This window comes from Podarcis pityusensis (genome assembly GCF_964106645.2).
Source record: "Podarcis pityusensis genome assembly, chromosome: 10".
Lineage (NCBI taxonomy): Eukaryota > Metazoa > Chordata > Lepidosauria > Squamata > Lacertidae > Podarcis > Podarcis pityusensis.
The window spans coordinates 14,542,340-14,557,190 of record NC_138035.1 but is presented as its reverse complement, the minus strand read 5'-3'; the positions used below and the strand labels follow the sequence as shown (position 1 = coordinate 14,557,190).

The 14,851-nt window shown below is 44.2% G+C and overlaps 2 protein-coding genes across 3 annotated transcripts in view; one reads left to right on the top strand and one right to left on the bottom strand.

Annotated features, from left to right (window-relative positions):
* Positions 1 to 3,218, bottom strand: part of RECQL (RecQ like helicase) — a 66,173-nt gene extending 62,955 nt beyond the window's left edge. The window contains exon 1 of the mRNA XM_081022864.1: positions 3,208 to 3,218. The gene's annotated coding sequence lies outside the window, so the exon portion shown is untranslated. The remainder of the gene's footprint in view (positions 1 to 3,207) is intronic.
* Positions 1 to 14,851, top strand: part of BCAT1 (branched chain amino acid transaminase 1) — a 60,094-nt gene that overhangs the window by 18,873 nt on the left and 26,370 nt on the right. Inside the window, exons 3-4 of one of the 2 annotated variants that reach the window (XM_081023139.1) lie at positions 8,469 to 8,669; positions 13,449 to 13,505. In XM_081023139.1, the coding sequence (XP_080879265.1) occupies positions 8,469 to 8,669; positions 13,449 to 13,505 (258 nt within the window). The remainder of the gene's footprint in view (positions 1 to 8,468; positions 8,670 to 13,448; positions 13,506 to 14,851) is intronic. The other variant, XM_081023140.1, reaches the window with a different exon arrangement.

Genomic DNA, 14,851 nt, shown 5'->3' with positions numbered 1-14,851 from the left:
ACATTCCAGGTGTAAATTTCAATTGACAGATGGGTCATCTTAGTCGTAACTAATAACAGCCTGAAAAGTAATTTTAAAAAGGAAGGTTTTGCTGACCTTATGCCCTAAGGACTGACCCTCAGGACTACTACAGTATGTGGTGTTTGGGCACAATTTTGGTTCCCCTGCCCTATATCACTCATCTCCCAGTTGAGTCCCTTGATACTTATTGGTCTCCCAGCGTGAAAAGCAGCCTTTTCCGGGCATCAGAGAACCCTGTTCTCTCTGTTTTCCAAGAGAGAATGTGATAGCTAGGATTTATGGCCTGGCTATCATTAAGCACCACATAATTATCTCTGACAACAGACCATCGACAAGAGACATCAAGTCCACCATCTTCCTCAAACCTCAATTTAATTTTAAGTACAAAATAGAGAAGGAGCTCGCAGATGGTGACTTTACTTGTAAATGAGTTATTGAGATATTACAAACAGGTTGTTTTTTTCAGTTTTGCTTTTTTGCTTATTTCCTCCACACCCTGCCCTGGTGAAAGGTTAAATCTGGATTAAATGGGGAGGGAATACAGACTGGTATTCTCACGATAACAACATAGTGTGGATGCTACAAAAAATCTCACATGCGTGAGGAGCACCCCATCCCATAATAAACTTTAGTCTGGAAGCACCCAGCATCCCAAATTCAAAAACTAGCTGGATTTTTTTAAAAAACAACAACAACCACAGCCTTCATCAAATGTCTGAAAATGGACAGTCTTTGAGTACAGTCTGAATATGGCTCATGTTAGCATCTGCTTTGTAATATTTGCAGTGAACCTTGTCTAAAGCTTGCACATTTTATCTACGCTCTTGCTTACTGTGGATTTTTAAAAAGCTTTGGTGACTCTTTTTCAGATTTTAAATTGTTTCTCTGAAGGCATTGAATATAATTTTGTCGTAAAGAGGCTTGGGGAGCCAGTGTGTCTATTGAATTGTCTAAATGTGTAAGAAAGGAATAAATCCTGCCGTAATTGGGTGTATCTTTATGGCAGGAATACTACTGTGAAGAAGGCTGTGTGCTTTTCAGAGTACCTTGGGTGGGAAAGGAAAATTACCCTGGCACAAGTTAATATGTTCTTACGAAAGCTCGCTCTAAAAACCATGAATGAGCTGGTTTTCGCAGACACACAAGAGATATGAACAGGCAGTTTGTTTTTTTCCACAGTAATCTCCCTTCCTGTTGTCTTGATGGGCACTGTGTTTCTGCTGAAACTGCTTACGTTTTCTTGGAATCGGACTTGATATGGATCCAAGGTCGCTGCGGTGACATGATCGCCGCGTGTCTGTGTGTGGTCTGTTTCCTATTAGATTCGTCCAGGAACAAACATAAAATGGAAAAATAAAGCCAGAATAAAGTAGCACAGAGGACTCTTAATCAGTATTGTTGGGGGTAGAGAGACAAGGGCTGCATAGCCTTCTGGGGACCGCACACCAGAGGTGGGCGGGGTCAAAGGCAAAAGTGGGTGGAGCAACAGATGCAAATGTTACCTTTCTCCAGCCGGCTAGCGTCTACACACAATCACACACCCATTTCTGTCCCCCATCTAAATATGGAAGAGGCGTTATCAGAAATCCAGGACATATCCCAGGCAAAAGCAGTTGAGTGCCACACAGTGCCAGTGAAGGTCTAAGGGCCAGACAGAGAGACCTGGAGGGCCACATCCGGCCTCTGGACCCCAAGTTTCCCATCCCTGTGGTATTGCGCCTATGCTACAATCATAGAATTATAATGTTGGAAGGGACCATGAGGGTCATCTCATCCAACCCCCTGCAATGCGGTTATCTTCCGCCCAGCGTGGGGCTCAAACCACAACCCTGAGGTTAAGAGTCTCATGTTCTTTACCTGTTTTATTCATTTATTGTAGCTTGGCTCCAAAGTTCCAAACCATAATAATTGAGGGTTAGTGATTTCCCTCTGCATCTCCCCCCCCAAAAAAAATATGTGGAACCATTTAAAGGAGTGTTGTGTATGGAGGAAGGCTGCATTTCTTTGCATTAAAGTCTGTGTTTAGGTGGAGTATAGATCGTTTCCTTTATGCCTACTGAGTCTGTGAAGTTCAGCATTGACATTCTGAAACATCCCTGTACAGCAGGGATGTCCCACAGGTCGGTCGTGATCTATTGTTAAATCCCCGGGAGGTTTTGGTAGATCGCGGTCTATCGCTGGGTCCCTTTCCATTGTTAAATTAGAATCCTGCCTCGCACCCTTGGCCCACCCTCCAGAATCTGCAGAATGGAAGATGGAGTATACTGATCTGTTGGTGAGCGGCTGTTCCCCTTCCTTCCTAAAACAAGCTCAACAACTTTGACCTGAACCCCCCAAAAGGCGGTAGATCACTGTCAGTTTTTAATTCTGTGAGTAGATCGCAGTCTCTTGGGAGTTGGCCAACCCTGCTCTACAGAAGCCAGAATCCCTGTTTCTGTGCTGGACATGGAATCATAGAATTGTTGGGATGGTCATCTCAAGGGTAATCTAGTCCAACCCCCCGCAATGCAGGAACCACGGCTAAAAAATCCCTGGCAGATAACCCGTCCAACCTCCTCCAATGAAGGAGAGTGAACCACCTTCTAAGGTAGTCCCTTCCGCTTTTGCACAGCTCTTACCATCAGAAAGTTCTTCCTAAGTTTTAGTCCCTTTCAACTCTGCAATTCCATGATTCTATCGAGATGGAATCTCCTTCCTTGTACAGTGGTACCTCAGGTTACAGACACTTCAGGTTACATACGCTTCAGGTTACAGACTCCGCTAACCCACAAATAGTACCTCGGGTTAAGAACTTTGCTTCAGAATGAGAACAGAAATTGCGCGGCGGCAGCAGCAGGAGGCCCCATTAGCTAAAGTGGTACCTTGGGTTAAGAACAGTTTCAGGTTAAGAACGGACCTCCGGAATGAATTAAGTTCTTAACCTGAGATATCACTGTAATTGGAATCGGATATTTCCTACCCCCTGGAGCAGCAGAAAACAAGCTTGCTCCATCTTCAGACTCCTTAGATATTTGGAGATATCTCAGTCCTATCTTCTTCATGCTCAACATATCCGACTCCTTCCTTCAACCGTTCCTCAAAAGGCCCATCTCTCTGTCTTCCATCTGCCTGAATGAAAGGGAGCTGGAGGGTGGGGGGAGGCGGAGGGAGAGATAAGCAGGCCAATAGATGGAGCAGATGGCCCTGCAGGAACAAGCCCTTAAAAAAAGAAGAAGAAAAAGCCAGGTCACAGTAGAGTCTTAGCAGTAAGCACTGCCTTGCCTTATGGTTCTGTTACTTAACTTGGTCGGAGCGCAGACTCCGGCTACAGACGTGTTTTGGCTCATCGTACAGCGTCTGCCTTCGAGAGCTTGTCGTTCCAAGCGATGTGGTAGCATAAAGATTCCTCACAGCTTAGAGCCAAGTCTGGGAATGACTGTTGCTCTTCCCCCAAACACTCCGCCACTCACCAATGCCCTACTAAGCTCTGGAAACGTATCTGCGATTAAAAACACAGAAGAACGACTGCATGCTTCCTGTAAAAAAAAACCAACGGTCAGTGATTTATGGGCTTTTGTGCCACCCGCGAAGCAGGAGCCAGGAATGGACGAAAGGGAAGAGATGGAGCAGTCGGAGATAGGAGGTGCAGGATGCGTCACAAGTGGAGGAGGGACCAGGAGGGGCTTGAAGAAGCAGGAAAGGCAGGGTGGATTTGGTTTAAATCAAATCGATTTAAATCACTAGTCAGTAAGACTTGATTTAAATCTTTCTCCCCCCCCCCCAAAGACTCATTCTTGCTGGTATAATCTTAATATTTACAACCAGATGAAGGTTTCATTTTTGGAATATTAAATTTTCAGAGTACTTTTTACAAATATATCACAAATTACTGATTTGGTTATTCTATTACAGATAATTATGAAATTATTGCGAGGTTTAATAAGTTAACTTGTTTATATTTGGGCAACTTTTCTGCTGTACTTTATTGGAAGGGGAAAAATAATCATTTCCTGAATAACAATTAAAACAATTTGTTTAACTGAAACAGTAACATTATAGCATATGTATCCATGTTTGTTAACTGATGTGGCTAAAAGATTATTATTATTTTATTATTATTCCACAAATTAACACTCTTCTCCCCCTCCCTGCTTCTGACATTTCCTGGGTGGTCCCTTCCTATTGGGACTAGAGGGGCAAAGGGCAGAGGAGATCAGCAGTTGGGTAGATCCACAGCCAGTGACAAGGCAGGACCAACTAATTCTAGTTTTCCTCCTGCTCCTCCTCCAGGCAGAGTTATGCTAAGGCAATATTGAAGCTAAGGAGGAAGAATCATACAATCCTCTCCAATGCAGGAATCCCGCCCACAGCCTTCCCTGGGTGGGCTCGAACCACCAGCCTCCTGGTTAACAGCCAGGTAGTGAGTGCTACCCCCTAGACTGGTTGTAAATACAGTGGTACCTCAGGTTACATATGCTTCAGGTTACAGACGCTTCAGGATACAGACTCCACTAACCCAGAAATAGTACCTCGGGTTAAGAACTTTGCTTCAGGATGAGAACAGAAATTGTGTGGCGGCAGCGGGAGGCCCCATTAGCTAAAGTGGTGCTTCAGGTTAAGAACAGTTTCAGGTTAAGAACAGACCTCCGGAACGAATTAAGTTCTTAACCTGAGGTACCATTGTAGGCAAATTGAGGCGGGGAGGAAGGCCGGGGGTGGGGGGTGTTGTTCTCCATATGCCCTAACGGACCGGCCGCCAATGCTTTCTTCTCTTTCCTCTGGCAGTCAGAGGAAAATTGCCTGAATTGTGGCAGCGGCTTCCGACAGTACCGTATAAGAAAACTGTTACAGTTCCAGATTAAATGGAAAACCACAAATTATAAGCCTCTGCAGGTGTTTGTGGTCACCCTCAAGGGGCTCCCCTTCAGGGTACAATGCACTTCAGTTTTCCTGCGCCTGCTCATGTTACCAAATGACTAACATCAGGCAAACGTTTTGTGCACACCCCATTTATTTTCTTTCTTTCTTTCTTAGTGCATGCAGGCTGCTGGGATAGTAATGTGTACACGTGGGGCTACATTCGGCTTAGCTTTTTCTCAGAAGTAGACCCACTGAAATTAACACGTCTTAGTTAGCCATTTGCATTGGTTTCAGTGTAGGAACATTCTGAGTAAACATTAGTGAAATGCAACCCGCAGAATTTTATGCTGGGTACAGAAATTTGAAATAATAATAATAATAATAATAATAATAATAATTTATTTATACCCCGCCCATCTGGCTGGGTTTCCCCAGCCACTCTGGGCAGCTTCCAACAAAACACTAAAATACAATAACCTATTAAACATTAAAAGCTTCCCTAAACAGGGCTGCCTTTAGATGTCTTCTAAAAGTTTGGTAGTTATTTTTCTCTTTGACATCTGGTGGGAGGGCGTTCCACAGGGCGGGTGCCACTACCAAGAAGGCCCTCTGCCTGGTTCCCTGTAACTTGGCTTCTCGCAGTGAGGGAACCGCCAGAAGGCCCTCGGCGCTGGACCTCAGTGTCCGGGCAGAATGATGGAGGTGGAGACGCTCCTTCAGGTATACTAGACCGAGGCAGTTTAGGGCTTTAAAGGTCAGCACCAACACTTTGAATTGTGCTCGGAAATGTACTGGGAGCCAGTGTAGGTCTTTCAAGACCAGTGTTATATGGTCTCGGCAGCCGCTCCCAGTCACCAGTCTAGCTGCCGCATTCAGGATAGAGCGCATTGCAGTAGTCCAAGCGAGATATAACCAGAGCATGTTACCAAGGATATGTTCTTCTACATTTCTAGGCACAGATCTGGGCTTCCCAGGTCTATGTCCGAGTACCTTTTCTCTTCCTCCCCCCCCCCCCCGCTTTTCCTGTGGAAACCAACTCAGCACTGAATCAGAGCATCCTGTAGAAAAACTGAACTGCTGTTTGCTCCGATTCAGCAGTAAAGGTCAGGTAACACACTAGTGGCCAAAATTGTGGAAACCTTTTAGGGAAAGTGTATTTCCGAGGTTTGATGGCTCATAACACCTGATTGGCTCTCTAAGCAATCATGCTCATTGGCTATATTCAAATGACAGAAAGCTACTGCATATCAACCTAAGCAAGTTGTGCTTCCTTTTTTCTGGTTATTTGGCTCTAACTTTTGATAGAATGCAGATAATTGAACAAACTTTACATTACATTCTTCATTAAATTATGTTTCCATTGATATATAATTTTATGGTATTACTAAAAAAAAAAAAAAAAGTGGTGTCATAAGCCATCAAACCTCAGAAACACACTTTCCCCAAAAGGTTTCCACAATTTTGTCCACTACTGTAAATGATGATGATGATGATAGCACTCAGGCACATACCTGGAAAGTGCAGTCCTGTGCTTAGAGAGCACAAGTTAAAAGGTAAGTCAATATGCCTAGCGCTGACTACCGCCCCATGTTTTTAAGTAAAAGGTAAAGGTAAAGGGACCCCTGACCGTTAAGTCCAGTTGCGGACGACTCGGGGGTTGCGGTGCTCATCTCGCTTTACTGGCTGAGGGAGCCGGCGTTTGTCTGCAGACAGCTTCCAGGTCATGTGGTCAGCATGACTAAGCCGCTTCAGGCAAACCAGAGAAGCACACGGAAACGCTGTTTACCTTTCCCGCCAGAGCAGTACCTATTTATCTACTTGTTCTTTGACGTGCTTTCAAACTGCTAGGTTGGCAGGAGCAGGGACCGAGCAACGGGAGCTCACCCCATTGTGGGGATTCAAACCGCCAACCTTCTGATTGGCAATCCCTAGGCTCTGTGGTTTAGACCACAGCGCCACCCGTGTAGTAGCTCTCCACAGTTTAAGACAGCAGCTTCTCCCCATCAAATCTAGAAATGCTGGGAATTGAACCTGGAACCCTCTGCATGCAGGGCAGATTCTCTACCACTGAGCTGCCGCCTTTCCCCAGTCCATCCCCCCTGCCCCCCTGCAGATTAGATACAGGCACCAACAAACTAAAATAGCTGTTGCATATGTACTTATTGTCCCATTCCGTTTGCTTTCTGAGCCTCCGAAGTTGCCACCTGCCGAGGCTCCCCACAAAGACCAGGCTCCCCACATGGTGGCTCTGAATGCCAGCACAATCACGCAGCCGCTTTTGTCCTTTCGCAGCCACTGCTGGTTCTGTAAGGACAGCATTTCATGCAGTGCTTTCCCCGCCTGCCTACATAGAAGACTTCGGTGCCAATTTTACATCCTGACAAGTCAGCATTAACATTTCCTCAACGCAGACGTTTTGCATCGAGGAAATGAACCTGCGGTTTTCCACCCTATTCTCTCGCGGGTTTTTTTGGTGCACGTGTCTTGGTGCAGGATGAATGTTAATTCTGTTTTTCAGCTTGCAGTCCTGTGCTTACTTAGGGCAGTGTGTGCCATGTGATTGCAGTGGTGTTATCTTGTTTTCCAAAAATCAAAATCCTTGGTAGTAGTAGTAGTAGTAGTGGTAGTAATAATAATAATAATAATAATAATAATAATAATAATAATTTATTATTTATACCCCACCTATCTGGCTGAGTTTCCCCAGCCACTCTGGGCAGCTCCCAATTGAGTGTTAAAAACAATACAGTATTAAATATTAAAAACTTCCCTAAACAGGACTGCCTTCAGATGTCTTCTAAAAGTAAGACAGTTGTTTATTTCTTTGACATCTGATGGGAGGGAGTTCCACAGGGCGGGTGCACTACCGAGAAGGCCCTCTGCCTGGTTCCCTGTAACTTGGCTTCTCGCAGTGAGGGAACTGCCAGAAGGCCCTCGGCGCTGGACCTCAGTGTCAGGGCTGAATGATGGGGGTGGAGATGCTTCTTCAGGTATACAGTGGTACCTCGGGTTACAGACACTTCAGGTTACAGACTCTTCTAACCCAGAAATAATACCTCGGGTTAAGAACTTTGCTTCAGGATGAGAACAGAAATCGTGCTCCGGTGGCGCGGCGGCAGCGGGAGGCCCCATTAGCTAAAGTGGTGCTTCAGGTTAAGAACAGTTTCAGGTTAAGTACGGACCTCCAGAACGAATTAAGTTTTTAACCAGCGGTACTGCTGTATAGGACCGAGGCCGTTTAGGGCTTTAAAGGTCAGCACCAACACTGGTTGAAAGGACCGGTGTCAGCACTTAATATCCCTGGCCAATGGACAGGGTCCACATGCCCTCGCAGAATCCGCCATCATTGCTGAATGGCTTCCCATGGCGAGTGGGTGTGAATTCCTGTTTTAAATTGCTGTGAGTGATCGCCAAAGAAGAATTTTTGTACAAGCAGACCTGTCTAACTGCTAAATAAACAGGCCGTGTGGGCAAGCCCCCAAACCAAAACACACTTAGTTTCTTGCTGTGCCATCTTTGAAATCTAGTCTCGGTATTGTTTCAGCAGGACACCATCAATATATCTTTACATGTGTTTTCATGTGCTGCTGTTGTTTTCGTCTGCCCAGGCTGCTGATCTAATCATCACCCCGTCTGCAACTTTCAAAGAGAAGCCAGACCCGAAAGGCCTGGTGTTTGGGACTGTCTTCACCGACAACATGCTCTTCATCGAATGGTCGCTGGCTTCCGGCTGGGAGAAGCCTCACATCAAACCTCTGGAAAACCTCTCGCTGCACCCCTCCATCTCTGCTCTTCACTATGCCGTAGAAGTGAGTACAGCGACAGTACGAGAAGCAGCGAAACAGTATAATGCCACTTTAAGCCATCCTGGCTTCCTACAAAGAGTCGCAGGAAGTGTTAGTGTGTTAAGGGTGCTGAGATTTGTTAGGAGACCCCTGCTCCCCTCTCGGAGCTACAGTTCACTGGGAAGCGACATTGGTCGTTAAACTATTATGGGAATTGTAGCTCTGAAACAGGAGCAGGGGTTGCCTATCAACTCTCAGCACACTTAGAAACTCATGACGGTTTACATGCAGGACTACTGCTTTACATGTAGTCATACCTCGGGTTACAGACACTTTGGGTTGTTCGATTTCGGGTTGCGCACCGCGCCGAACCCGGAAGTACCAGAACAGGTTACTTCCAGGTTTTGGCGCATGCGCATAAGCACTAAATCACACTTTGCGCATGCGCAGAAGCGCCAAATCGCAACCTGGTCGTGTGCAGGCACACAGGTTGTGAACGCTGCGGGTTGCGAACGTGCCTCCCGCACGGATCACGTTCGCAACCCGAGTGTCCACTGTATAATGCAGGTAGGGGTTTTTAACACCAAGCTTGCTTCTCTCTCTCTTTCTCTCTCTCTCTCTCTCTCTCTCTCTCTCTCTCTCTCTCCTTCCCTCCCTCATATCTATCCCCTGCTTTGCTTAACATCCAGATCGATGAACACTTTCGAAAAACTTTTTTTATATTAAAAAAACCCACACCCTTTGCTCACTATTTTATGATATTCGGTCTAATAAACATTACCCCCCCCCCCAACTATGGATTTTGGTTTTGAGTGTGGGTTTGTTTTGAAACAGAATATTTCTTCTTGTGCTTTGTAAAATGTTTTCACCTATGTTTCAGTGATAAAACGCAAGGTGCCAAAATCTACTCTGTTGTTATTACTGTGGGTAACTCTAGAATAATCGGATATGGAGGGAGAGGAATGCAGAGAGGGAGAGATGGCAACATTGCTGACCACATTTTTCCAGCAACATATAGTTAGGAGGAAATGTATGATGACCTATGTCCCCATCCCCATTTCATTGGCTGCCAGGGACATGTCAAGACAGGGACATGTCCACAGGATTGCATCATTTTGCTAGTTTTCTAAAGCTTTAACCTTAGCTACTGATGATATTATTATTATTATTATTATTACTACTACTACAATTGATTTACAAAGTGATTTACACGTAAAAGAATTAGAAACAGTTAAAAATACAAAACAGATATATTTAAAACAAGACTAAAACCCTAACAAGTGGACACTCATGATAAATATCCATTTATCCAGCTGGAAAAAACCTGTTGGAACAAAAATATCTTCAACTGTTTCAGGAAAGTGTAGATAGGAAATGATGGGAAATGATATATAATGAATTGAAAAAGATGTTTAAAATAACTTTTGTTAAAAAAACCAACCTTCCTTTGGGGGAATTAAGGGACAGAACTACCCAAACTGTATAGAAATTTATTCAAGTATCTGACTACAGTGGCAAGAATGTTACTTGCCCAAAAATGAAAAGAAGAAGAAGTCCCAGCAAAAGAAGAATGGATACAAAAACTTATGAAATATGCAGAAAAGGCAAAACTTACCGGGGGGGGGGGGAATCAAGACAACAAACTACTTTTTGTAAAAGAATGAAATGGTTTATTGAATATTTACAAATAAACTGTAAATGGATAAGAACACTGGCAGGATTATTGTAATAACCTGCAGTTTTACAAGAGGATATTTTTAAAGTAGATGAATAAATGATATGCAGAAAATATTAAAAAGAAAGTTAAGGAACCGCAGAAAGAGGGGGAAGGAAGTCAAGTTTTGAAATGTTGAAATGATCGTAAAATTATTAAAATGTATAAAACTGAAAATCATAAATAAAATGATGATGATGATGTTGATGATGATGATGAAAGTGTAGATAGTGGGCCTCTGTCATATCTTGACAGGAATTCTCTTATGGGGAGGCACCCGTGCCCTTCTGCAAAACATGTAGTTTAGCTCAATAACCTTCAACCTGGGACTCACCTTTTGGTCCAAACATACATTTGAGGACCCATTTCTTCATCTTTCAATATATTTATGGTAGCACTTCTACTGTTCTGACTCAGTTGAGGTATGACCTTGCAGTGAGTCCCAACCCTCCAGTTGAAGACCAACTATCTCAACACAGGGTATTGAGAACTGATTCAGTAGGATTTCAGAAAGTCATGTTTACTCTGTCAGAAGCCTGGGAGTGTGCCACTAGCACCATTCATTTATTTGTGACGACTGTTTAAGACCTTAGCAGTTTACTTCTGCCATTTTTAAACATCCGTGTAGTGCCACAGTGAAAGTTGGGAGGGGGGCCAGGTGGAGAGCAGCTGTTGTGAAGTACCAAGCCCCCACCCTCCATTTTTCTTGGTGGGATTGGGAGCCGCCAGTTCTTTGCAGCTGAAAAGACGGCTCAGTCATGTCAAGAATAGCCAGCCAGATGAGAACACTGCTCAACCATAAGGCAGTGGAACAAACCCACATTTCTAGGGTTAACTCTTGTCTTCTCTAATTTGGTAGCAATAGCCACCCCTTGCCCCATGTCAGGAGCTCATCCTACTCTTGAGTAGGACCCTAGCAGAGACACATGCCCAACTGGCATGTTCCCTCCCTCCTGGTCTTTCATTTGGGAACTTCAAAAGCTTTCTTCTGCCCGAACATCACAGCGACCGATGCCAACAGACATCGGCACACTTAGGGATCTGCAGAGTCTTTGCAGCTTTCTTGACAGACCTCAGCAACTCAGCATTTTGGCTAATCTACTTTATTTACATAGAAGCACAAACGGAGCACTGCAACATGGCTCCCTCTCTCAGACAGCAAAAAGAAAAAGAACAAAGGACAATAGTCCCACTTCACGGAACCCAGTAACACAAACATCCTGTCTCCGTCACTTCCCACTCTGTGGAGTCAAAACATACACCGTCATGTGATAGACAACAATCCCATGACTGCAATCATGGAGGAGGAATTCTAATAGGCATGCCTTGCCCGCGTTTCCCATCATCCCTGCCCACTGTTCCTGCAGTTAAGCTAAGTTGTTTTTTTAAAAGCAGGCATAAAATAAGATTTATTCTGGAGAATACTCAAAATGGTGAATGCCTCCAAGACACACGATGCATCTGGTTACATTCCTAGCCGTGCTGCATGTTGGGGTTTTAAGAATGCATGCTGTGAAATAAATAAGCAAACATATTAAGGGAGGTTCAGACCTGTACGTACATCACTCAGTTATTAAAAAAACGAATGACTTGCAGCTGAATGAATGAACTGACTGCCGTGAAAAGTATTGCACTTTAGATTATGACTGCACATTTTGATATCACAATAAGCCATTGGTTTATCATGATGGGATTGAGATTGCCAAATCATCAGACTTGTACTCGCCTTCTCCCCAGTACGGGTAGGATAAATTTAGAAGATTTCATTTCCGTTTTGATTAACGGTGGCTTGCTGTGTTGCCTGAACTCAACCATCTATGGTTAGCTTAACTATGGTTTGTCAGAAACAAACCAACTTCAAGCCATAGTTTGTGAAGTTGGCCAACTTCAGTTACTCCAAATTAAGACTATATATCCGCAGTTTGAGTTGCATAATAATAATAATGATGATGATGATGATGATGATGAAACAGAAGCAAATGTTTCCAGTCTCCTCATGAGCCATACCAGATGAGAAGGGGAAACATGGAAGGCTCGCATAGGCTCATTTGCATCATGATAAACTCTGGTTTATTTGTGATGTTCAAACACAGACACTATGGAGGTATTGTCTGTGATGTCTGGCCCATGCTGATTCATTTGCACACACAACTCATCATTTGATACTGCAAAAGGCAATGGATTGCGTTTGTTAATCAGCCCCTCGACTTTGCAAGCAAAACAAGCTACGCCAGTCGTTCTGCTGGACAATTAAGTAATATATAGTGGTGTAGCACAGTTGTAGAACTTGAAGCTTCCTGCAGCAAAACGAACTGGTAACTACCAGAAGCCAGGATGGTTAACGGTTAAGGCACCAAATGTCCAACGAGACTGAACATGTTATGCCACCATTGGTGTCAGAGCCTCAGCAAGTGCACATTTACGCTGCCAAGGAGCATGTGGAGAAAATGTGGCCGTAAAGTCCTCTCCCTCTTGGACACGTTTAAAAATGTACATTTGTTCCGGCATTGCTGAACTTCCATGCTTTCCAAAGATTTAGATGGGGAAGAGAATGTGGCCCCTTTCCTCTGAAAAACTTCTAAGCTCTCAGGAAGACAGTACTGGGCTCTCTCTATTTTTTAAATCCTTTTTTGTTTTTAATTAAACATTTTAACCTCTTGTCTCCCAAAGAAGAACTCTGTGGGGGTTATTTTTTGGAGGGTGGGAGGAATTTTTTAGACTGAGGAGATCTGGATGCAGTCAGGCAGTTTTCCCCAACCTAGTGCCCTCCAAATGTTTTGTATTAAAAGCTCCCATCACCTTTGATTGTCGGCCATGCAGTTGGGGCTGATGGAAGTTGGAACCCAAAAGTTCTGGAGGTTGCCAGGTCGATAATAACTCCCCTGTTTTTATGAGGAGCAAGGAGCCACGGTGGGATCCTGGATGTTTGTCTCGCTCGCCGTAGCGTTATTGGTGTAATACGCTGTCTCTGAAATCTTCATTGCTAATAACCAATATGCTCTTTTTAATATATACGTATTTTCCCCCCTATTGTTTATTTTTATTTTTATTTTCCCCCTTTTACCTTTGTTGCACCATGTTTCCTCTAGCCAAGAGGACTGACAGAGGCGAAACTGCTCCAAATGCTATGGCTCAATGAATATACAGTGGGTATAACACAACATGACAATGATGCTTTTGGCATTCCTCCCCCCCATCTCACCCCACCCACGTCTCTCTGCATTTCTTGTGATCCGTGACCCCCCCCCGCCCATGATAATCCTGGCTCTGCAGGCTACGTGGTCTAGCTCGTGTGTTGCAGACGCACAGCAGATGTCAGATTATTACTGTTTGTTTGTGTGTGTGAATGAATGTATGGATGCCGCCATCAGGAATGAGCCTAAACTAGCCTTTCCAATATTGTCTTCATTTAGAAAATCGATGTACCACTTAAGGAGGTATTTTTTTGGTGGGGGGAGGTAAAAACACATAAGCATTTAAAATAAAAATCCAGTAAACTCTTTATCCTTACATCTGGCTTCCATGAAACCCGAGTGGAGCCTATACAGTGGTACCTTGGTTTGAAACCGTTTTGGATTACAACCACGTCAAACCCTGAAGTGCGTGTCCATTTTTTTGGATTACAACCAATTTTTTAAATTATTACAACCTTTTTTTTTGGGGGGGGGGAGGCCCCATTGGCGAAAGCGCGCCCTGGGTTACAACCTGTTTTGGTTTACAACTGGACCTCCGGAACGGATTATGGTTGTAAACCAAGATATCACTGTAATGGTGCTCTTTTAGATAGGAGAAGCCATAATTTAAGAGATTGCATTTTAGGGGTGTGTTTTAGCGATGGCCTTTATTCAAATCAATGCAGTACAATCAAATAATAGAAATAAAGATCAGAATACAATCAAAATGCAGGAAAAACAGCATCATGTATTATAGGAAAGTCAGCAACTGAACAGGAAAAGCCACTTAGACCTTGGTGAACAACTGATTTTTTAGGAGGTGTTTGGCGCATCCGACAGGTCTAACTAGGCTGCTTTTCATATGTGATGAGTAAAGTCCTATTCAGGCATTTGCCTATAAGCACATGGGCCCAAAGTGGGGATGGGGCATGGACACAAACCCCATCCCCAACAGTGCTGGTGTCCCATAAGAAGACCCCTGCTGTGTGAGGCCAAAGGTCTAGCGTCAAACCTGCAAGCAGGATCTGAGATCTCCTCTCCTGTGGCTTCCAGCAGCTGAAATTCAGAAGCATTTATTCCTCCGACTGTGGAGACAGGAGAGCATAGCCGGCATGGCTAGTAGCCTCCATGAATTTGTCCAATCCCCTTTTTAAAGCCGTCCAAGTTGGTGGCCGTTGCTGCCCCTCGCAGCACTTTAAATTCCATGCACTTTAACTGTAGGCTGCATGAAGAACTACTTCGTTTTGTCTGTCCTTCATTGGGTAGCCACAGCCTCTAGTATTATGCAAGAGGGATTGAAGGGATGGGGGTAAAATCTT